This window comes from Corella eumyota, chromosome 6, assembly GCF_963082875.1.
Source record: "Corella eumyota chromosome 6, kaCorEumy4.1, whole genome shotgun sequence".
Lineage (NCBI taxonomy): Eukaryota > Metazoa > Chordata > Ascidiacea > Phlebobranchia > Corellidae > Corella > Corella eumyota.
The window spans coordinates 3,823,442-3,847,827 of NC_137495.1; the positions used below are offsets into that span (position 1 = coordinate 3,823,442).

A 24,386-nucleotide genomic window follows, 5' to 3' on the forward strand; every position below is an offset into this window, starting at 1 on the left:
CATTACCTTGTGATTTAATTTTTATTACTTTGTCATCTGTAAAATAGTTTAGTGTCGTGTTTATATAGTTTTTAGATAACCGTATTTACCAAGGACTGAAGATTTGAAAGTTATTTACAATTTAGTCACGCGTTTGATATTGTATAATACTTGTTAAGGCGATATGTGATTTTTACTGTTGTTCCTTCACACTTAGTTACACAGGATATTGATTTTTTACGCTTATTTACACAATATAATTTAAATGCATGCTTTCAATAAACCGTGGGTTATTCGAGTTGCGGGCATAGAGATCATATAAAAAACAATTCATGCAGAAAACAAATAAGGATGCGTCTATTGCCAGGGCGCGGCGTGGTAAAATTTTAGCTAGAAGATTTTGAATCATTTTCCGTGCAATGTTAAATAATACGTATTAGTATAAATTAATGTTATATTTTAAGAAAATATATTGTTATGTAGTTAATTATTAAACTATGTGACGTCAATTTAGGTCAAAAGTAATAATATATATACTAAATTTCTAAGATTAGGAGTTCAAATATTAGTACTTAAATTTGAAAAAGAAACTCATTTTTTTCTGTCAGCCTACCTGTCAATCTGTCAACTTTTGGTTTCAAAAAAATGAAAATATCACAGACTATCTGACATATAAGACAACGCGCAGACTTCTTTTGGCAGGTTAAAATTCAAGGTTTAATGGTTGTTTGCTTGTCTGTCGGTTTATTACGTTATGTAAACAACAATTACTTTAATGATCTGATGATAAGACAATGGATTGAAAAAAATATTGTTTGATTGTTTTATTGTTATAGATAACAGTTAATGACTAAAAAATAAACAAGTAAATGAGAAAGGAAAGTGATTGTTGAACAATTAAATTTGGATTTTATTATTGTAATTTGGTAAATTATTTCCTAATCTTTATAGTATATAATAAATAAATTTGTCAGTTTGTTAATATTTCAATAAAATAGGAAGCTAGTTTTAGTAAAATGATTTTATTCAACTAATATTAATAAACTTTTAAGCAATGTGGCTTTGGATTTTGAATAGTTAAGTTTAAGTATGGTATACCTGCTGTAGAATTTTAATTCAATAACTCTTTTAAGGTGTGATACATAATGGTGTTTATTTGATATACCGGTGCTAATAAATATTAAATTGTCGTTTTTTAAATGGGTTAAAAATGAAACAATTGGTATGTTTATACCTGTATCAAATTTCTCTTGTTTCTATAAAACCTAAATTAGATTAAGGGGCAGAAGTCTATAGGGACAAATGTATCACATTGTTTCAATTTTATTTTTAATGTTGCTTTTTGATTTAAAATAATAATATAACTGATTTAATGTTGTAAAAACAAAATAAATGTAGATCTAAAGTTGGGGTTAATTGTGTTAGTCTAATATAATTATTTATTATACATATTATATAAATAAATATATAGCTTATACAATTTATAAAAAATGGATTTGTATTAAATGAAGATTGGGTTACATTTGTTAATATGATTTTTATAGTTTTATGCAACTGTGATACTAAAGTTAACTTAAAATTAAGAAAATTTGGCCCCATACAAATTTAAAATTTTTAAAACATTAATTGTTTAGCTAGATTGCAGAGTAGTAATCTTTCATCTAGCTTAAACAACATTAAAGCAGGTTAGGCAAACTTGTTGTTAAATATTAACCACATTGTATCCGTTATCTACTTTGTTTGTTGAATACCAAACTTTTAATAAAAGTTGCTTGCACAAAATATTAAAAATCAATTTATACCATCGCAGAAATTTTTTTTTTTTAATTAAAACCGAAAAGTTTAAGTAAATAGTTTACTTGTTTTCTTAGATATTTTTAAACATGTAGTTAGTTAGTAGTACTCTTATTTGCTTGTAATATATTTGATATTGATAAAAAATTAAAGGAATTTGAAATATATTATTACAGTTATAGTGTTTTTATACTTGTTAATGTAATAGGTTACAAATTTATATTTAGTGAAGATTTCAGTTTAATATTTTGCATTTATGCAAGCAGACAATTTTCCTTTCAACTTTTTGCTTTCACTGCATTACACAGTAGGCTTAGGAAACAATAATATTCAATAAGGCTTTGATTAATTACAGGTGCCAGTTTCACAGAAGTAATCGGCAAACATTTGTATTTGCATTACGTCATAGAATAAGGTTTGCTACATCACCTACAGAACCAATTAAGCACATGTTTGTATATGTTTTAATTCATATACATTTATGGTCTATATATTTACTTAATATTGGACATACTTATGTAAGTGAGCTATGTATAGATTATGATCTAATAACTAAAGGAACCCAATAAGTTAAATTAAAAAAGATAGTAGTGTACATATGGGTAAATTTCTGTGATTTTAATAAAGTTAAAAATTAAAATGCCCAAGAAATGCTTATTTACAATATAATTGAACAAATCACCAGAAGGAAATAGAACGTAGTAGAAAAACGGTTTTATTTGTTCAGGCTTCTTCAAAAGTAAACCAACTTTAACGGTCCACTGTCAACTGGGTCATCGCAATTTGTCGTTACGTTTTCGCACCAGAACAAAGTACAAAAAAAAGTGTGACATTTTCTCGAAATGTGGCCCGTCAATCTGTTGCAAATTAACAGCAGTCTCTGCCTGTTGGTTAATTAGTTAAGTCGACCTAGAACAAGAGTAAAACGTAGTTGCTAATCATTTGTTTTAACGATCGCATTTTACGTGCGTCTGTATGATTACCAGGAAAAGGCCCAGGCGCTATATTATAACTCGAATGCATATGCTTCTGTTGCGGTAATTAACACCGCACAAAACTGTGACGTAGTCGTCAGTCAGCTGTCTTTCTACGTTATCAACTTTCTCTTATGCTCGGATATAGATTAGAGCTTGGCACAAGAGGGTCTGTTATATTAATTAAAAGCCCGGTTAGAGAGCTAGTCATTGGTTTAGAAGATTCATTATCAGTTTCATTTTCTATACATCAGGGTAGTTTCTTACAGTCGCGTTTTAGTGGTTTTATTACATTGCTCTTGCACATATTTTATCAAGGCGCAGTTTAATAAAGACTAAAGGAAAATTAGCATACGGTTGATAGCTAATACAGGCGGCTATTAAATTATATATAAACAAATGCAGTAATACCATCTTATTATATGAATTATTTAATCGCTATAGTACCGATCATTTATTATGTACGCAAGACTCATAACCTAAACCCTATATTAATCTTATAATATATTTTCTTACTCAAGGTGTTTGAGATAGTGTGTAGACTTGTAATACTCGTTTAAATTGTGTTGGATAAATAACAACATGTCACAAGAAGCTTATATGGAGCAGGAAGAAGGTTGGGATCGAGAGGGACTTCTGGACCCGGCATGGGAACGACAACAACGAAAGGTAACGGGTTTGAATTCCGCCAAAAATTTTATTTTTTTATCGTGTTAAAGTTGGGGTTATTAAACATATTTCGAAGAAATCTATATTTTAAATTGGAACACATGTTTAACTTTAAATTGCGTCTTAACAAATATTCGCAACATTTCAAATATTTATTTGTTTACGTCATTTCAATTTTACATTTGTAACTCGGCACGTAACAAAATAACTTTGATACTTTATACGCGCGTTGGTCTCTGGGCGATTAGATTTCTTCGAATTACGTCACTTTATTGTGATGACGTCATCTAATTATTCACGTGACAATAAAAATAGAGTTGACTTTGAAATTTGACCTTCAAAAAATTCTGTAATTATTTTTTAAATGCGCAGCGTTTACATATGAGAGGTACGTTCTAATTTATAAAAGATGTGTTAAAATTTGTAGTTAATTTTTGTATTTAAAAAACAGTATAACATTTGTAAAAATGTTCGCAATTTCAATCTTTGTGTTTCTGCCCGAATTCATCTGAAAAGACCATTTTCGTTTCTCGTTTTTTTTTGTGGTTAAAACGTTCATTAAAATCGTCTTTCGACGTGTATTTGTGACGTCACAGCACAACCATGCAACTTTTACGCGCGACTGCTTTGCGCTGAAAGGCGAGGCCCATATGAAGAGATTCACGAAATAGACAATACCTTTATCCTTAGCCTATTCAAATTCATAACAACATTCCGATACGGATGTATAAAAGGCCTATGGCAATATGTATACCTATGCCTATACCACAAACCGGCAATCAGAGTAAAGTAAGCCCGTTGATATTCCCTTTTATGTCGAATACCCCTGATTTCTTGGTTTGCTTTCTATTCGGTTGCGGTTTGTGGATTTTCAACGAGATTTGGTTTAGTAGGTTATTTCTTTACGCCGCGTTTCGTTTATTTTGTGTATAGAACTGCCGGGTTAGAAATACGAGACTTTTGGTACTGATCATTTAATACATGTAAAACCATTAGGAATACAAATTAAAAAAAAACATCAAATTTTTGTAGTACTTATTTATTTACAATTAATTTTTTTTAATTATGCGCGTTTAAATTACGTTAACTTCGTTGCTTATTTTTAACCCTACGCTACTCGTTATTGGCGCGAATTTCTTTACCGGTTTTGTCCATAAAAGGGTTTCTCCTAACGATTCTCTTCCTTGTTTCTCTAAGCAGAGATTAAATTATGAATAACTTGTAAACATTGGACTTTGTGTGAGTACTTGTGGTCGAAATACACGATCTAAATCAATATAAAAATGTCCGCGTGACCACGATAGCGGTATTTCGGCACCGAGGACATTTTGTGTACTTTTGTGGCGAGTGAATAATAGGTATGTCGTTTCTCAAGTGCTTAAGCCTTTCTTATTACATCATTGCGTAACTAATTAGTCAAAATACACTTTGTTCATCCGTAGTTCAAATATTATTAAGGGTAGAATTATGCAATTGGAATTTTGTTCGTTATTTTGTTATGTCAATTATTAATGACAGTGCCCCTAAAGCATGGCTGCATTTTCTACGGTTCAAACGAGTTAAAATTTATCAATAACACATAGCGTAGTGGCCAACGCACTTAAAAACAATCCCACACTGTGTTATTTTATTGCCACGTTGATTCACAAGGTCTTAAACCAGCGCCCGTATTATTTATTACACGCAGTAATTGGCTCTTATAATATGAACGCTTAACTGTTTAACTCGGTTATGTATTGCCTGCAGGGCGCTACTAATTCGGATATGATGTATATAGTTTACGAGAAGCCATAACCGTATTATAATAATCACTCATCATGGAAGCTTGTTTGTTTTTTAATAAAACGCCCTAAAATCAATTTTTATTATTTCTTATTTAAAAATAATTTACATATAATTTTTTATTTTTTTAGACTTTTACTGCTTGGTGTAATTCTCACTTGAGGAAAGCTGGAACTCAAATTGAGTCGATCGAGGATGATTTTAGGAATGGACTCAAACTCATGTTACTACTTGAGGTGAGTCAAAGTTATTAAGTGAAGTAAAATTCCTACTTTAATTGAGTGAAGTATAATTCCTACTTTAATATTAAATTAATTAAACTCATTTTTGAAAATACAAAAACATTCTTTTATGCAAATCTGTTTTTTCTCTCTAGGTGATTTCTGGTGAACATTTACCCAGACCAGACCGAGGAAAAATGAGATTCCACAAAATTGCAAACGTTAACAAAGCTCTTGCTTTTATTGAAGCAAAGGGAGTCAAGTTGGTTTCAATTGGTGCTGAAGGTATACAATTTTAAAATTGAATTTTTTTTTCAACAATTTATTTTGTAAGCCATATCCCAAAAACAAGTGTTTTTATATATTTTTTTAAATATTTACGTTACTGTTCATCTTTGTGGCTGTTATAGGTTTAAAAAACAACGATTTTTATTAAAATAAATTTATAAAAAATAGTTATCATTTGTTAATAAAAATAGAACTGCATATTTTTAAATTAATTTTTAAAATATTTAAATCTCTTTAAAAAATTTGAGTAAATATAATTTATTTTTGTTTAGAAATTGTTGACGGTAATGTTAAGATGACTCTCGGTATGATCTGGACGATTATTCTTCGATTCGCCATCCAAGATATTTCCGTCGAAGGTAATTCTTTAAAAAAACATTAGCCCACCCAAACCACACACCCATGTCTACTGTGTGGGTTTAGTCATTACCGGTTAGGAACTGATATAAGAATCTTCCTATAGTATAATGTTTTTGTACAAACAATAAAATTTCCAATGATTTTTGGTATTATAGTATTTCTTTGAGTAATAATAAAATCGCATTATAATATATCTTTTCCTAATTAGAATGGTGTCTAATTAAAGGGCATTGAACTATTTTTATTAACATTTTTTTTAAATAGTTTTTTAAGTTAATTTTGAATGTAAAAAGTTTTTTTTTCATATACTTTTTTGTAAAAATTAAATGTTAGTCTTATAAACCGACAATGTAAAGTTTTGGCCTAGTTTTAAAGTTACTTCCTTTAGCTCAACTGTGTTCGCCTTTTTGTATTACTCAAGGAAGTTCCATTTGTTTAAAGATAATATTATTCTCTTATATGCATATGTAACCCATTTACATAAGACATATAAAATTATACATGTCGTAAACCTTCTTAAATGGCCAAAAATACCTGGGATTGTATAAATAATAAATGATTTGGAATTTAAAAAATCAAAGACTACCTGTTTAATTAAATTTTTGGTGTAGGATAAGCAGGGCCATATACCATATGGCTTAATATACTTTGAAATAAATTTGCTTACTTTTATTATTTTTTCTAGAATCTTCTGCTAAGGAAGGTTTATTGTTGTGGTGTCAGCGAAAAACAGCGCCATACAAGAACGTCAATGTTTCAAATTTCCATATGAGGTATGACCAGCTACTGTTTATTAGATATAAACACATATAAACACTTTATGATACAACACGAATTTAAAAAATTTCTTGTGACCCTAAAAATTACCAAAATCAAGCTCTTTAGAATTAATTTTTATTCCTTTAATTAAAAGGTTAATTATAAATTGTATTTAAAAATGAGTTGTTAACATTTTAATTTTTTTTGTTTAGTTGGAAAGATGGTCTTGCTTTCTGTGCCCTTATTCACAGGCATAGACCTGACCTTATTGACTACAACAGTCTTAGAAAGGTTGGTTAAAAAATAATAAAAATTCCCCGAGCTAGTTCCTGTATAGTTTCAACGTTTTTTGACACATTTGTGTATATTATTGTTCAACTAATTTTTGAATTTGACTTAATACATTTATGGGGATTTTTACGATTTTTGTTTTGTAGGATGATCCATTACATAACCTACAAACTGCCTTTGAAATTGCTGACAAGCATTTGGACATTCCACAAATGTTAGACGCTCAAGGTAACTTATTTTATTATCTTATTAATAATTAGGATAATTTTTCATATGTCCCAAATAAATTTAGGCCCAATTTAATTTGTTCAACTACTTAGGCTAACACATTTTTAAAACTGGTTTATTTTTTTAATTAAAAATAAACCTAAAGTTTAAGCAACTTAGGATTTAATGCAAAGAAGCTTAATTTAGTAAAATAATTACAAAAAATTTATTATTTTAGTTTTTACTTAAATAATCCCACTAATTAAAACTTTAAATTAGTTTAAACTATTTTAAAACGAAATAAATTAAGAATTTTGTTTTGGTACGTAATTTTAAATGTTTTTTCAACTAAGAAATAAAACGTTTTATAAGGTTTAATTTAAAGTTAAAATCGATACACAAACTTAAATGGTAAACATTAAAACTTTTGTAAGAGGAACTTGAAAATCTCGAACACATACTTGAATGTCTGGTTTTAATCTTTAAAGGGTTGAAACAAGGGGGTTTTTGTTACTTTTAACAATAAATATAAATTTTAATCGATTTTAAAATTAACCACTGGTATCATTTTAATTCTAAAGACACTTGAAATACTAACTTATTAACATATTTTGTTTAAATTTGTATTTAAAACCTTGTTAGAATATTTTTTGAACTTGCTATTTAAAAAGGTACCTAATACTTTATATTTTAAACATTTTTTTACTTAAATTATGGCAACAGAACTTGTTGATATGGCAAAACCAGATGAGAGAGCTATCATGACTTATGTGTCGTGCTACTATCATGCATTTTCGGGGGCACAAAAGGTATTGGGGGGTGTTAGGGGTAAATTTTTGGGTCTAATTGCCATTCTACCTATTTCTCTCTTTCTGGTTTATTCCTCTTTCCTTATTTTTTTCGAAAACAATCGAAATCTTTTTTTATTCCAAGTTTATTTTCTATAAATAATAATTTTTGATGTTGCGGTTGTTTTTTTTAAAAACTTTTTTTAACCTTGTTGTCCTAAAACTTTTAGTTTTTAAAATGAGTTTTTGTTATGTTTGTGATATAATTGGGTTTTAGAAATGGCTGAGATCCCTTATCCTGATGAAAGATCAGTGATGACTTATGTTTCATGTTTCTATCATGCCTTTGCTGACCAAAAACCGGTGCCTAATTAGTTTAAAACGCTTTATTTTTTAATCATTTGATTGTGCTAGTTGTATAGGTTTTAGTATGAGTTTAAATTTTGAATTTTAAGTCATTTGTCTGAGTATGGGTTTAAAAGCTAAGTTCAAATTTTATCACTTAATCTCTGTTTTTTTACCTCCATGAAATTTTTTTATCACGTTTTAGGTAGTTTCCAAAAAAAATTACTTTCAATTTCATGTTATATTACTTTTATAAATAGGAGTATTTCATTTGGAATTTGCATTTTCAAAACAATTTTATAATTTTTAATGCTTTTAAAAAGCAATTCGCTATTTGCTTTCGGATTCGATTACAATTTTTCTCAATAACTTAACCACTCGTGATTTTACTAAAGACAATTTCTCATAGCACATTCTGTCATTAATCATTTTTATTTTACTATTGGCAGGCTATATATGTGTATATATAACGGATGCAAAATTTCGAATTGTGATATACTAATTACATGCAATTATAATCATAACCTTATAAGGGCACAAGAGTTTGTTACTATTAGCTGAATCGTTTATTGTCATTTTAATTCTATTTTTAAGGTATTTTTGTCATGGTATTTAGGGAACAAATAGTTTTCTTTATTCTCTGTGTACTTGATGTGTGTTTGGTTTAGCCACTTGTGTTTTATTTATTTGTTGTCAGAGTCTGTAGAGCACATACTTGACGATAATACTCTCTTAAAAATCTTTACAAAATTGTTACCAAATTTTTATTTGGAAGTTAGTTTTGTTTTCTCTATAAATAAATCTCGCGTTAAATTATTTCAAAGTCAAACACATGTACTAAGTTAAACCGGCGTGCCTTTCTGTTAATTATTAACTTTTCTGTTTATTACTTTTCAAAAATCATTTTTTATCACTTCATTTTTGATCTATTTTAATTTCTAATTCCTGGAGGCTTACAACTGATATTTTTTTCTTTTTCTTAATCTCTTCTTTTTTTTCATTTCTGCATTCCTTTTCAACTATGACATCACCATTCATGACATCATTACTTTATTTGTTCACTTCTCTCATTCATGCCTGGTCTTGCAACAGATATTTGTGATATGGCAAAACCTGATGAACGCTCAATAATGACTTATGTTGCTGCTTTTTATCATGCTTTTTCTGGCAATGTTAAGGTATTATACTTGTTCAATACTTGTTCTCCTAAAATATTTATGTTTTTTCACCATTTCTGTTTATGTTTTTTTCATTTTTCTTAAATTTCCAATTCAAACTTCTATTTTTCTGGGAAATTTCGGCAATATTTTATAAAATTTTAAAGCATGCTAAACAATTTTGTAAACTTGTTTTTAAAGGTTTAAAATTAACGTTTATTGCAAACAGCTTTTTTAAAGTCTGTAAAAATATTTAACAATTCATGATTAAATATTAGGCTGAAACCGCTGCAAATCGTATATTGAAAGTACTTGGAGTGAACCAGGAAAATGAAAGACTTATGGATGAATATGAAAGACTTGCTTCCGATGTGAGTATATTGAATTTTAAATGTTTATTAAATTATTTTTAATAGCCTAGCATTAGAAATGTGGTAATTTTACTATTGTTTAAACATAAGGCATGTTTTTATTGATATTTTTTCAAGTTTTTATTTGATTTATGTTTTTAGTTACTTGAATGGATTGCAAGGATGAAGCCATGGTTGGAAGATCGACAAACTGATAACACGATGGAGGGAGTCCAAAAGAAGTTGGATGACTTTAGTGATTATAGAAGAAATCAAAAACCACCAAAGGTTAAAAAAATTACAAATTTTGTTTATTCAAAAAAATTTTTCCTAAGAAATAATTATTATAAATATTATTTTTCTCATGTAAATATCTTCATGTAATTTTTACAAATGGGCATATATCTAAACTTCATTTTTTTAAAGACTGAAGACAAGGGTCACTTGGAAGCTGCCTACAACACTTTACAAACTAAGTTGAGGTTAAGCAATCGGCCAGCCTTTATGCCATCGGAAGGAAAACTTGTTCAAGATATTGCTAATGCATGGAAGGGATTGGAAGGTGCTGAGAAAGGTTATGAAGAATGGCTTGTGTCTGAAATGCGAAGGTCAGTCACCTCTTAATAATATTTTATAGAAATTTAAATATATTTGCAATAAAAATTCCATTTTAATAATAGGGGAAAAAGAGTAATTGGTGTGTTTGGTTGAAAATTTTATTAGGATTTCTAATAGAATTTGGTACAAATTTATTGGTAATAAAAGTTGATTTACTTAAAAAATGCCTTTTTTACTACAGCAGACTGTATAATAAAGAAAAACCTTTATTTGCATTTTTTATTATCTTTTTTATATTTGTTGTAGTTTAAATTTAAAATTTATGAAGTTTATGCAAACATATTAAATTGTTGTGTTGTATGTATCTATATAGAATGAATGAAAAATGTTAAAATATTTATTATTAATTTTTTTAATCTTGAATTGTTTTGTAGACTTGAGAGACTCGACCATCTTGCGAAGAAGTTTTACCACAAGGCTGGTATCCACGAAGATTGGTCCGGGGGGCAACTTGAAAAACTTCAAAGTGATGATTATAAGAGCAGCAATATCCAGGAAGTCAAGGTAAAAATTTTTGGGATAAGAAACTAAAAGTTGAAAATGATATCTAGTTGGATACTGGTTATTAATATTCGTAAAATTTTTTAGGGTTTGATCAAAAAACACGAAGCTTTTGAAAGTGATCTGGCTGCTCATCAAGATCGAGTTGAACAAATTGCAGTCATTGCCCAGGAACTCAAGTAAGTTAAAATTAATTTTTTGTTGTCTAAACGACATCGGTTGTTCTATAAAGCTCAAGTTTTAGTATAAAAATGTAAACAACAAGTGTTGGTATAAGCACAACTGATGCTTTTCTTTGTAAATTTAATAGATGTTTATGTTGTTTAAATATTTAGATGATATATTTATTATTTTTATTTTGTAGTGATTTGGAATATCATGATTCCCAGCTAGTTAATGAGAAATGTCTAGCTATTTGTAACAATTGGGATGATTTAGGTGATGCTACCCAGAAACGAAGGGCTGCTCTTGAGGTAAATATAACTTTAAAAAAATCTTTAAAGCATATCAAAATCGCAAATGTTATCAAAAAAAATTTTGTGTAGAATTTTTAAGTATTTTATTAATTTTTTTAGAACATGGAACAAATTCTTGAATCAATCGAGCAGCAGAGATTGGAGTTTGCAAAGAGAGCAGCTCCCTTTAACAACTGGATGGACACAGCTATGGAGGACCTTGTAGATATGTTTATCGTTCACTCCATTTCGGAAATCAAGGTAAAAAGTCATTGTTGTAGAATAAAAGTCATTGTTGTAGAATAAAAGTCATTGTTGTAGAATAAAAGTCATTGTTGTAGAATAAAACTTAATATGTTAAAAATATTGTTAAAATATTATTTTTTATTTTTTTGTAATGTTTTTGTAAAAATTTTATGTTTTATGAGAGAGTGTTATTAAAATAACGTTTTTAGTGCCAATTTTAACAGATGTAGTTACCCATAATGTAATTTATAACACTACTTAGTCTACATTGCTTTGATCTTATAGTTTAACATTCTGTGATGTCGTTATAATGAAAATTTATGGTCAAATAAAATACCTATAACATTAAGTGTTTGTAGTTAAGTTAATCATTTACAATGTGCAAGTTTTAAAGTATTTACAGAATTTATTGGCAACTTTTTCCCCATTTTTTAAAGTTTTTACAATTTTTTTTCTAAAATTTTTTCAAAAATAATCGTTAAATTACAATTCACATTTTTAGAGTCTTATTATGGCCAACGAGACATTCAAAGAGACATTCGGCGAAGCCAGAAAAGAAAAAGACAACATCATTGCACTCGTTAGCAATATCAAAAAGATTCAGAGACAATATAACCTTCCAGACGAAGATGAAAATCCTTACACTCATATTACACCAGAGGTAGATATTTCTTGTTTTTGTAACAACTTAAGTATCCCTCTTTAAACTTGTATTATTTTGCCAAAAGTTATATATTGTTCTGAACTTTTTTTAATAACAATTTATTAAATTATACATTCTTACTGTTTATTTCATTCCAGCATTTATGCAACTTGATATTCATTTTTACTTTTTTCTTAATTTTTAATTTTTTAATGCAATTATTTCTGCAGGAAGTGGAAGCAAAATGGAAGAGAATCGGTGAGATGGTCCCAGAGCGTGATCAGTCGCTTCAAAAGGAACTCGCCAAACAACAAACTCACGAGAGATTTCGAACTCAATTTGCTACCATTGCCAACCAAGTGGGACCTTGGATTCGAGAACAAACGGAGGTATAAAAAAATTGTTTTTTACAAAGAAGGATTCTAATGAAATTACTCAAAATTTTTACTCAAAAATAAATATATTTAGGAAATTACTAAAATTGCAATGGAGATGCGTGGCACTCTTGAGCATGTTGTGACTCAGTTAAAGGAATATGAGACTAAGATCACAAACTATGGACCTCAGATGGACGAGTTGGAGGCACTTAATCATGTAAGTTAATGTGAAATTTTTGACTCAAAATTAACTTAAGTTTTTGTCTTAAATTTAGATTAAGTTTTTCACTTTAATTTTAACTTTAACTTTTTTTCTGAACTTAACTTTAATTTTTCACTTAAACTTGAGTTTTGTTTTGAAACCTAACTTAGTTCTTTAACTGTACTTAAGTTACTAACTGTACTTAAGTTTTTACTTAAGTTCTGAAATTAACTTTAATTTTTTACTCATACTTAAGTTTTGTTTTGAAACCTAACTTAGTTCTTTAACTGTACTTAAGTTTTCTTTCTAAACTAAACTCAAATTTAACTTAAATTTTAACTTACAGCAAATCCATGAAGCTCGAGTGTTCGACAACATCCACACTCCATTCACCATGGAACATATCAGGGTGGGATGGGAACATCTTAAAACCACCGTATCCCTCACCATCAATGAGGTGGAAAATCAAATCCTAATGAGGGATGCAAAGGGACTTACCCAGGAGCAAATGAACGAATTCCGAGCTTCTTTCAATCATTTTGACAGGGTGAGTTTTGACTTGAGTTTTTCTCAAGTTTTAGGATTTTTTATAAGTTTTTTACATTCAATATTGAGTATAAATTTATCTATAGAACTATGGCAAACTTTTAAGTTTATCTAAAAACTTAGTTACATAAATTTTAAATTAAAAAATTGTATATTATTGTAAATCCTATATTATTGCTTTTTTTCTCCACAATTTATAATATAACCACAATTTATCCACAATTGATATTTGTCCGAATGGATTTGCCAGAGTTTTGAATTTGTTTGTTTTCACAAAAGACCATTTTTAAACAAGTTTTGAATCCTAGTGTATGCTTTTAAAACATATATAAAATTACTGTGTGAGATACACCATTGCACGCTTGTTTTTTGCGTTTTGTTTTAACCCGATTGACTCCACAGGACCAAAATGATTCACTTTCAGCAGAAAATTTCCGGGGTGTCTTAATTATGCAGGGTTCAGATGTAACCCCTGACACTAAACAGGTAGAAAAAAAATTCCCTGACCCCCTTTTTTGGGCGTGGCACTGTGGCATGGTCTTAAAATGGCACTAACTTCAAAACTCACTTAAAAAACATAAGCAACAAGGTTTTTGGAGGCAGTTTTAATTTAAATCAGAAGTTTTTGGACTACTTCTAATAAAAAGTTTGATTTTTTTGCCACTTATAGTACGTTGTTGTTTATGTTTTTCACACTCTTTGGTCTGTATGCATGGTGGGAAAAAACCATTTGCAGTTTCCTTGTCTTCTACCTAAATTCTGGTTGCTCACCACAAGTAGTAGTATTATTTTAACATGCATGTTTTTTCTCTGCATGGTTTGATCGCTAGGACAACTCAGGACAACTTAACCACGACGAATTTAACGGGTGCCTTCTCTCCCTCAGTTATGAATGTGATAGGTCAAAAGAAAAGGTATAAGACAGTCATGTGACTGTGGGCACTCGCACTTAATTAGGAAATATCAATTTACACCACTTTTGTGCAGTTCATAAACAAATCTCAAAATGTCAAAAATAGAGTAAAGAGAAATATTAACGATTAATTTTAACACAAATTTATAATTATTTTGGAAAAATTGGATCAAAAAAATTTAAACTGCACAAAAAAATTTATGGATTGCTATTTCGCATGACCATGTGCACATCATGGTAAAACTTTGATTTTTCTTTCCTTTAACATTGCATTTTTTCTTTTTTTGCATTCTCTTTTCCTCTGCTGCCTTTTTCTTCTCTCCTTCTCTTTTTTATGATGTAGAAACGAAAAGGTTTTCTGGAACCTGATGACTTTGCTGCAGTTCTTATTTCTATGGGTTATCGCTTGGTAAAAAATTCCTATTTTTTATTATTTCCTTAACTTCAACTTGTAAATTCTGACTTATAACTTTATTTTGCAAATTTTTCTAAAAATTTCACATGAAATTTTTAACTTTACTAATTTTTTCTACTGTTTTGTTTTAGTAGTTTTAATATTAATGTTAGTAGATTTTTGGTGAATTAACTTTATTTAAAATGTTGATAGTAGTTTAAATTTTACTTAAAGTATTTAAATTTGTATAAAAGCCTAATTCTTGTGCACCATTTTTAAAACAGATAGTTTAATTTTTGTCATATATTTTATTCTAAAAGTTAGAAATTAAAAAATAAAAATTTTAAAGCTATTTTTGAAATAAAAATTTTGCACAAAAATTAAAAAAATTTCTAAAAACTCAAACTAAAATTTTTCACTTAAACTTAGGGTGAGGCTGAGTTTCAACGCATTATGGCAATTGTTGACCCAACTGGCTCAGGACAGGTCACTTTCCAGAGTTTTATTGAGTTTATGACTCACGAGAGTACCGACTCAGACACAGCTGAGCAAGTTGTCGAGTCATTCAAGATCTTGGCCGGTGATAAGGTAAGTTTAAAATTTTAAAAAACCATTTGGATTTTTTTGCTCAAATTTTGAGTGAATTTTTAAGTTATATCTCAGATGCCCAAAACTGCTTTACTTATAGGACACACTTAATCAACTTTATTGATTCGTTTTAGCCTTACATCACGGCCGACGAACTCCGTCGTGAGTTGCCACCTGACCAGGCAGAATACTGTATCTCAAGGATGGCGAAATATAATGGCCCAGATGCCGAACCAAATGCTCTCGACTACCGTAGCTTCTCTACTGCCCTCTATGGCGAGTCCGACCTGTAGAGTACTCGCCACGTGGTGGGGCAAGGGTGCTTTGTATTCTCTATCAAAAAAATTAAAAAAAAACTTTTTTGAGACGCTAAGTAAATCTATCTATACGCTCTTAAAATAAGAATGAATATTATTAACTGAGGGCATTTAAAGCAGCACTCTTGATATTTTTTTGTATTTTTAACTTGCATAATTCAACTCAACAATTATCATAACGCTCATATTATTTACATTGCTTCATGCTTCGACTATAACCATCAACATAACATCATTTCGCAAAAATTTGGAAATATTTTTGGTAAACATCATTTTTGACCATCAAAAAAACTGTCGAAACTTCTTCCCAATTCGTCTTAATGCCAATCGCAACAAATGTGCTTCCAACGAGTACGAAAATTCACATCCGGTTACCCTTTAATTTAAGAATTGTAAATATATTTGGAATCACTGCTGTGCAAAAGAAAAATTTAATGTAAATTGCGCCTGAACATATTTGTATTATATAAAAAAAATGGCCGCTGTAGCTTTTTAAATTTTTATTATTCTTGTCATTAACCAAGTCCATCATTTTGAAATTGTAGACATTTGTAGCTGTATTTTAATATTAATAGTATGTGGCCCTTATTTTGCTTGTGTTGTACAAATGACCCCATTTAAATACCGGATTGTTATATTGTGTGTTCATTTATCATAAGAAAAATTTGAGATCCTAAAATTCTAAGCTGAGTCACTGGCCTAGTTTAATACTGATGTATAAAAAGAAAAATTAAATTAAATATTTATAAGCTGAACTAGAATAAATTGGTCGCCTTTTGTTCGCTAACACTAGCACTAAAAATTGTATTGCTTTTCCACTTTTTTCTAAAACATATCACACAAAATTTTGCCAAATTCAAAATTTGTTTGATCAACTTTATATAAACTTCTAATAAAACATGTCGCTGGTGCAGCGTTTCTTTCAAATTAAACTTAATCTTTTTTGAAAATCGCCAATTTTCTTAACCATACTATGCTATTTGCTTTCTTAATAATCAACCACACAGTTTTTAATTGAACCATTTTTCACCTATAGATTGCTCATCAATTGTTAACGTCACTCTTTTTTTGAGAGAATATGAAATTTGTAAATTATTTTAGTTGTGTATATTTTTGACCACAGTTTTTGGTCGAAGTTTAATTATGTGCCTGCAACATGTTTTAATTAATAAACAGGTCAATATATCAAAAATTTTTTTTGTTTGTTTGTTTAATATGTAGGCTATCTATTGGTAAAATACGAAATTGGTAAAATACCTTCTTTAGTTAAAATTCTGGCAATATTAGATTATCCTTTTTTTGAGCTTTAAAAAATTTATTTAAAATATCTTCAATTTATTTTTTGGCACTTGTATGGTTTAAATATCATGTCTGATATACGGTTGTTGTTTTTTGTATGTTCTGGTTTATTTTTTGGCAAAAACTTAGAATCTAATTTATTATAGAAGTTTATTGGCACAAATAAATAAATATCATGTTTTGCGATCTGACCATCGACGTTGTTTAAAAAGGCAACTCGAGCAAAAGCAGTAAATTTTATTGCATAAGCTCGCTTTTTTGCTGTGGCTATACCATTACTATTATTCGGCTAAACCGTTATTCACGTCAATGCAATTGAATCTTTGGACAACATGATCAAAAACAAACGGTTCTTACAAGACTGGAAAGGGGTAAAATAGCTTCACCCCTTTGTCGCATTCTTGAGTCAATGTCGGTCAGGTCGATGAAGAATTCTTTGCTAGCGTTTAGAGCAGCTTCATCAGTAAAACCATATCTAAACAATGAATACAAAAACATTAAAACCTGTACACTAAGTTGAAGACTCTATTTCAAACAAATTTAGGTTTTTTAACTAACTCTGTGTTTGGTAAACTCATATCCAAGTTTGAGTTTTCGTTATAGCGAACAAACGTTCGCAGGAAACAACGGGTTCGATAAATGTCTTCCGCTGAAAAAAACACGTGACCCGGCTCGTGCTCTTCGATTGGCTGCACTTGTCTGTTGTTATTTTTCTCGCTTATCAACGGGATTCTGCGTTAAAAAAAATTGTTATTTTTATCTACAAATACCAATGTATTTTACGTGGAAAAGTATATCAACACTTTGATATTTTGCATAAAATTGTGTTTATATTATTAAAATATATTGTATGTAAACACAAAGTTATCGTAAAATTTAATAGTTTTCAACATTTTTGTTACATTGAGGTAACTAAAATCTAATTGTCTTAACTGAACTAACCTCATTTTCATACAGCCGTACTTGACAGCAAACTGTTCTAAATAAGAAGCATGATCCGCATAATGTTGCACGCCACAATTCCATATAAGTGTTGCCACCACATCAAGCATACTATATTTCGATAAACTTGGAAGATATTGTGACATCGAAGCGATTAAAATCTCATAATCTTCTCGAATTTCTGTCTCTAGTTTTTCGACGAATTTTCGAGTGACATCGTAGTACTAAATATTGAATTACATATAGTTAAAAATAAATTTTTCTGTAATGAAAAAAATACAGTCATAATATGCAAATTTAAAACATTATTGTATCGTGTAGTGTTATAGCAAAAAGCAGCTGTTTTATGTAAAGATTATTGGAATTAGCAGTTGTCTAAACCACACATCTTATTTAAATATTTAGATTATTATATTTTAGAAATTACCAAGTTGTTGCTTTATGCTAATTTAACAAATCTATAAACAACTTGTGGGCTCACGTACTGCCTGTAAAAAGTAATGGTATGGCAAGTCCTTGTGTAATTTAGGTACCAAGTGATCTTTCACGTAATAATATTCTTCCAGGCGTCGTTGAATGCCATCTATAAATACTTCATTGTTTACTGGCATTGAACGCCAGGGTTTAAACAAACGTTCGCCCAGACTACCGGTGTGTGTAGATGACTCACAAACCTGCAAAAACGTTCAGTGAAAATCGTGTTTTTAATCACTTTTTTATACTTTTTTGTGCAACGTGTTGAAACAATTTGTAAATTTGTGAAACTAGTCGAATATACGTTACGTTTGTTTTAGATTGGCAGCGTGGTGTAGTGGTAGAAGACCTTACTACACCACATGAGGTCGTGGGTTCAATCCCCACTGCTCTCATTTTGTAGCGCCATTGACTAAGGTGCTATAAACGGTATGAACTCCTGCTAAGCTAGCATTTATCTATATAATATCCCAAAACTGCTATAGGCAACTTGAGACTGGGTCGGAGTAACTGATGTTACTCTATGTTTAAGTCGCGCATTCAACCTTCCCACATCATGAATAAATTTATATACAAAAACAAATTTAGTACTTACGCTTAAAGCTTGGAAATTGATGTATTGAGTAAAACGAGTATGCGGCATCAGCATTTGCCTTAAAATCGACTTTTCTGGCAACACTTTTCGAACTTGCGTAGCCATCAGTGTAGGAAATACAAAATGCACGTGATTGTGGGCAAGTCCTGGAGCATAAAATGTCATCTGGGCTTGCGCATGCGCTTTGGCAAGGTCCCAGGTTGGCGATTTGGGGGTGTGGACGCCCCCAAGTCGGTCTATGATCGAAATTTCGTGAAGATTTTTATGTAAACGAATTTCCCGAATGTCCCAGAAACAACCTTTAAACACAGTTGTTGGAGTAATAGGTAAATACCATTCTACATCACTTTCCGGTTCTAAAAATTAAACAAAAGTTATGTTAGATTGATGATTTTAAAATAATATTTTTTGATTGTAAAGGTCACAGCATAAACAAAAATGTAAAAAAATTTCATAATTATTGCGAAATAAAATTGATTGATTTGGCTCATTGCAAGTATATTATTTTCCTTTTCAAGGGCGATGGAACGTATGTCATCGAATTACCATTACAAATATACCAAAATCTTTGGTATTCAACTTACCCCCTTTGATCAACGCATGACAGAACACGCTGTTTAGCAACACGTGACGAAGCACGTGGTTTTCCATAAGAGGTACTCGCTGTTGATTGGACGCTAGCTTGGACAGCTCCCACATGCTTCCGTACATCATTTGTGTGATGTAAGTGGGCGATCTGTTTCGTTTAAAGTCGATCTGTTCGTCCGTACATAAACTCTTAATTTCGACCATTCGACCATCTTTAAAGTGGCCCAAAACACCTATGAAAAGTAGGTTGTTAAATCCCTTAGGTAATGCTTTATTGTATTAGGTAAAGTGCGGTATTGCAAGTTTCGAAGAACTATGTAATTTGTAAGTTTTTAAAATATAAGGAACTGACGTTTTTCTGAGGTAATTAAACACGAATTCTCCACACGTTGTGTTATATTTTTATGTGACAAATCTGTTATGATTTATAGATTTATTTTTAAAGCATCAAAAATGATCGGGTAATAACCCTAATGTATGATTTCACCTGGCTTTATTATAAATGACGTAACAATAGTCATAAAAAAGCTATGATTCAAACAATATTAACTTTAATTCCAGTTTAGTTTATGACTAATGAAATAATATGTTTTTAATGGACTTAAAGGACAGATCGCCAATAAAATTGACCCTAAGTTATAATGGTTTTTAAATTGCTCTAATTTCAAATCTTTAAATTAATTAAACAGTTCGCACCTTTTTTTTTTGTTTGTTTGTTTTTATTTATTTTTTAAGATTATCTACAAACATATAATTACATTTCGTTCAGTAACAATAAAGTTTCTAACGCCATTATACAACGGTGTTTATTAACTTCTTTATAAGCCTTTGAGGAAGAATTTGTCAAAAAATTTCATTCTTAATTACAATCATAAAATTGTAATTCTTACCTTCTTTTCTCGGGCCTAATTGTAGTTTAAGAATGTTAATCCATATCAGTATTCGACCACAGATGTAACCAATAGTAACTGGTATACTAACCAATACAATAACTAAGTATTGGATAAATCGAGTATACAGAAGGTCAAATAAATCTTCTTGCATGTTTCTTTTTTAAGTTTTTGTAAATTAAAAAATAAATTAATATATTTAAATCTACATTTAAATAAAAATTAGCAAATGATTAAATAAGACATATTTAGTATATAAATTGTTTATTTTTTTTTTACTAAATAATAATCTTGGTTTAAATTGCAACTTTTTCTTATTTTCTAGCTGATTTTGTATTTCGCTCGCTACTTGTCCAGCGAAATGTAAAATTTTACTAATTTTATACTTTGGAAAAACCATGTGCCAATTGTAAACCACATAATTTTCACGGCTTTTGAACATAGGGTTTTAAATTACAAGCTTACTACCTCAACAAAAAAAACAGTATTTCGATAAGTCTTTTAACATAAATGTTTGCAAATATTGCGTTTTAGTCTTTGGCCAAGATATAAGATATAAAACTAAACTACGTACTTTCTATCTAAATTTTCTCTCATTTGTTTTTCAGTACCCGCGAAACCTTCTTAATTTTCGTTACCGTCTGCTAACTACCAAATAGTTTATTAAATTCCTGATAATTTTCAATGGCCAGTGATTGCCCGAAGCAATATTAAACATCTGACGGGTAATTGCATTAACAATCGATTTTATAATTCTAATTGTCACAACAAAAACTTCTATTGACGTCATTACTTGAGTGTTCAAGCGACTGTTTATGGAAAAAAATTATTCATTAAAATGATTTTTGTGCTTAATTCGTAATAACTTCACTGATTAAACATGCTGTATTACTGGTTGCTGTATTTCTGGTTACCGATAGACCTATACCCTTCTTTGTCCTTACGCTTTCGGTATATGTGTGCTTTATTTTATGGTAGCGTAATGTTATATATCGCGCGAATATATATTACAAGTTATTTTAAATTGTTATATATTTGGGTCACGTGAATCACAATTTACGTGTCTTTAAATGGTCAAGTTTACACTTTTAATTTCTTTTTATTTAGATCCTTGGCTTACGAATCTTGTAATTAATTATACATCATCAACTATATCTGTCTGGGTATATAATCACGAAAATTAAATTAGAAAACTAGAGCTATATTTTATAGAGTGAATCACCGACAAATTCGTAACTTTAGCGTATTATACAATGATGTATTTTTTCCAGTTGTCCGTATTTTAAATACATGTTTTATTGTTTGGCATGCCTTCTTATACTTATAACATTTATAAGCGTTTTTCTTTAAAAAAAGTTGGAATTTTTTTCAAAGTTTTGTAAGCACTTCAGTTAAATATTTGTAAATGTAAGGAGAAAATAAATTTTTTACTGACAGCGGGTGACGAAATACTTTGCGGGGTTACCGAAAATGTTTTTTATAAATTTTTCCGTCTGCTATATTGTTTATTCGAGCGTAAATTGGACTGTATGTTTTCTTTGTTTGAAATTTTATATTGAAGAAACGCACTTGTCAAAAGATAAACGACCATAAGTCCTTAAAATAATTTATTATTTTTTTTTAAATTCTTACCAGGTTAACTTTACAATAGTTTATAAATAGTTTACAATAGACCAAGGGCAAAACCGGATCACCCACGCAACACAATAAGCACCTGTCAAAATACCCGTGCTGTCTGGGGGCGCTTAACGATTAATTTCTTTAAAAGATTGCAAAAAATTTTAATATATCCGGTAGTGTGGTTAAGCAGCTATGGCAGCGGACTACGAGCCGAAAGTAATCTAGTTCGAGCCGCACTATTCGCCCTTGAGCCCGGCGTTTACGGATAGCTTAAACACGTCACAATAGCACACTCCTACCCAATAAAAAAATATAAAACATATCAACTTAATGTGATATGAAAAAAAAAATTAAAAAAAATAAATAAAATTTTAACTTGTCAAATCTATACGTTTTTTTAGGATATTAGTGTTACCTAAAATAAAAATGTTGTAATACTTGTTTAGGGGAAAATTTGATTTCAAAAACTTTGGTTTTCCATCAGTTTTAAGTTCGAATCGTATCAACGCCACAATATTCGTTTACATTAACACACCCTATTCTGATAAAATATATCATTTTATGTTATAAGTTAGCAATAATCGAAAATTGAACCTTATTACCATTAGGCTACGACTCTTACTAATTTTTTGCTAACAAACAAATTCGTAATAAGAGTATACAAATTTAAGACTATAAGCAATTAATACTGTAACAAATAAGCCAATTTATTGTTTATGTTAATACGTTATCTTGGGATTGTTGTAGACGTCTAAGTCCTTATCTGGAGGCGCAAACACGTGACTTGATGATTTAACTGTTGAATTGTATGTTAGTATTCTTAATGCAAGTCAGTAAACGTTTGTTCGTGAATTTTTCACAATCGGCACAATAATCTATATAATATTATATAATTGTTAATTTATATATTATATAAATGTTATTACAGCTTTATATATTATATAATTGGTTATTGTTAGTACAGCTTACAATGCAAAAAAGTCAATAAGTAAATCTATATTTTAAATATTCTGCGGAAATATATAGTTACACATGAATATTAAGTATACTCAATCTTAAAAATGGGGATAAATATTATTTAATAAAAAAAAAACAATTAGCGTTGGAATTTCGACACAAGCAAATCTAGCCCAAAACCTGGAAACGTGGCTGAGTGACGTCACAGATTCGTCCTTCGAAGTTTTTTTTGCTTTTGCACTCCAGCTGTGTGCGCGTGTTTTTGAGCTCCGTTCTTAGATGTCTCTTAACTAGTAAGATAGTTTTAGTCTACATTTTTTCTTTATTAAAGACCGTTAATATTGTTTACAAAAACATTTTTATATATGATAATGAGTAGTTGAAATTAATATATTTTAGAGAAAAAATGATATAAACTCATTACTGCGCACATATGGAACTTATTATTTTTGTTAATATACAATTATTAGTAACTTACAAGAATAGTATGCTACAGATTACGTTTTTAATCGTTTATTTTTGTACTACCATGTTAAGTTTTAAATGAGATTTAAAATAATGCTGTACAGAGATAGATAAATATACTGTCTAATATAAAAGTTTTTTTCTAAAAATATAAAAGTTTGCTAAATTAATCTGATTTCTATAAAAATAATTTAAAAGGCGGGTTTTTTGCTGGTTTTCCAATCGTTAAAAAGCGCGCGAAGTTTCAGCAGTAAAACCGCGCGAAGTTTTAGCTTATGGGTAAATCTAAAGTCGTTAGTTTACCAAATAAATAAATTAATTATGGTGGATTTTGTGTTGTTATAATTTATCGTTTAAGTAATAGTATTACAAATTTTCGGTAATAATTGTTACTACTTACGGAAGTTGGCAAAATTGTGATCGTTGCCTAGTTTGAAAACACAGGCACTGCGTGACGCTACTACAATCCTTTAAAATGATTTGGCATATTTAGTTGCCAACCTTTTTTAAAATTAAATTTTTACAAATAGAATCTGTGATTTAAAACAAAAACAAAAAAATTGAAGTGATTTAAAACAATTGTTGACGACTATAACAAAAAAATACGAAAAATTTAAACTTTATTTATTTTTTTTATACAGGTTTTTTGATAGGTTACTTGGTTACTTTAACTTTTATTGAAAATCTTAAACTGAATGTGGATTTGAGACTTTTTTTTTGAAACTTCAATTAGATTTGAGTAAGTTTCAACTGTTTGTGGATTTGAGTTACAATATTTATTGCAACAAAAAT

General features: G+C 29.5%; 2 protein-coding genes across 6 annotated transcripts; one reads left to right on the top strand and one right to left on the bottom strand.

The window, feature by feature from the left end:
* Positions 1 to 3,271: 3,271 nt before the first annotated feature.
* On the top strand, positions 3,272 to 16,979 carry LOC145754542 (alpha-actinin-2-like). 5 transcript variants are annotated; one of them, XM_082570612.1, is made up of 22 exons: positions 3,272 to 3,416; positions 5,330 to 5,434; positions 5,575 to 5,704; positions 5,980 to 6,066; positions 6,753 to 6,840; positions 7,039 to 7,117; positions 7,264 to 7,345; positions 8,390 to 8,475; positions 9,893 to 9,985; positions 10,127 to 10,252; positions 10,391 to 10,572; positions 10,957 to 11,086; positions 11,171 to 11,262; positions 11,448 to 11,556; positions 11,659 to 11,799; positions 12,287 to 12,445; positions 12,658 to 12,816; positions 12,896 to 13,021; positions 13,353 to 13,553; positions 13,955 to 14,038; positions 15,289 to 15,447; positions 15,582 to 16,979. In XM_082570612.1, exons 1-22 carry the CDS (start codon positions 3,330 to 3,332, stop codon positions 15,738 to 15,740), a joined length of 2,664 nt encoding a protein of 887 aa, XP_082426738.1. In that variant the 5' UTR covers positions 3,272 to 3,329; the 3' UTR covers positions 15,741 to 16,979. The 5 variants fall into 5 exon arrangements, with proteins under 5 accessions (XP_082426738.1, XP_082426737.1, XP_082426739.1 ...); XM_082570611.1 differs by lacking the exon at positions 8,390 to 8,475 and adding an exon at positions 8,048 to 8,133 and having other exon boundaries at positions 15,582 to 16,977; XM_082570614.1 differs by lacking the exons at positions 8,390 to 8,475; positions 13,955 to 14,038 and adding exons at positions 8,048 to 8,133; positions 14,383 to 14,466 and having other exon boundaries at positions 3,324 to 3,416; positions 15,582 to 16,978.
* On the bottom strand, positions 15,821 to 20,753 carry LOC145754544 (uncharacterized). The gene is made up of 7 exons (XM_082570616.1): positions 20,553 to 20,753; positions 19,659 to 19,895; positions 19,075 to 19,430; positions 18,491 to 18,679; positions 18,006 to 18,229; positions 17,622 to 17,795; positions 15,821 to 17,538 (listed from the first exon to the last, which is right to left on the bottom strand). The coding sequence occupies exons 1-7, from the start codon at positions 20,704 to 20,706 to the stop codon at positions 17,400 to 17,402; spliced, it is 1,473 nt and encodes a 490-aa protein (XP_082426742.1). The 5' UTR covers positions 20,707 to 20,753; the 3' UTR covers positions 15,821 to 17,399.
* Between the last annotated feature and the right edge of the window lie 3,633 nt (positions 20,754 to 24,386).

Bases quoted from the DNA above. Each gene is read 5' to 3' on its own strand.
- LOC145754542 (XM_082570612.1), top strand. From the start codon at position 3,330: ATGTCACAAGAAGCTTATATGGAGCAGGAAGAAGGTTGGGATCGAGAG. The intron at 6,841-7,038 runs GTATGACCAGCT...TTTTTTGTTTAG, and splicing joins GTTTCAAATTTCCATATGAG to TTGGAAAGATGGTCTTGCTT. The intron at 11,800-12,286 runs GTAAAAAGTCAT...TCACATTTTTAG, and splicing joins ACTCCATTTCGGAAATCAAG to AGTCTTATTATGGCCAACGA.
- LOC145754544 (XM_082570616.1), bottom strand. From the start codon at position 20,706: ATGCAAGAAGATTTATTTGACCTTCTGTATACTCGATTTATCCAATAC. The intron at 19,431-19,658 runs GTAAGTTGAATA...TTTAATTTTTAG, and splicing joins TCATGCGTTGATCAAAGGGG to AACCGGAAAGTGATGTAGAA. The intron at 18,680-19,074 runs GTAAGTACTAAA...ACGTTTTTGCAG, and splicing joins TCAATTTCCAAGCTTTAAGC to GTTTGTGAGTCATCTACACA.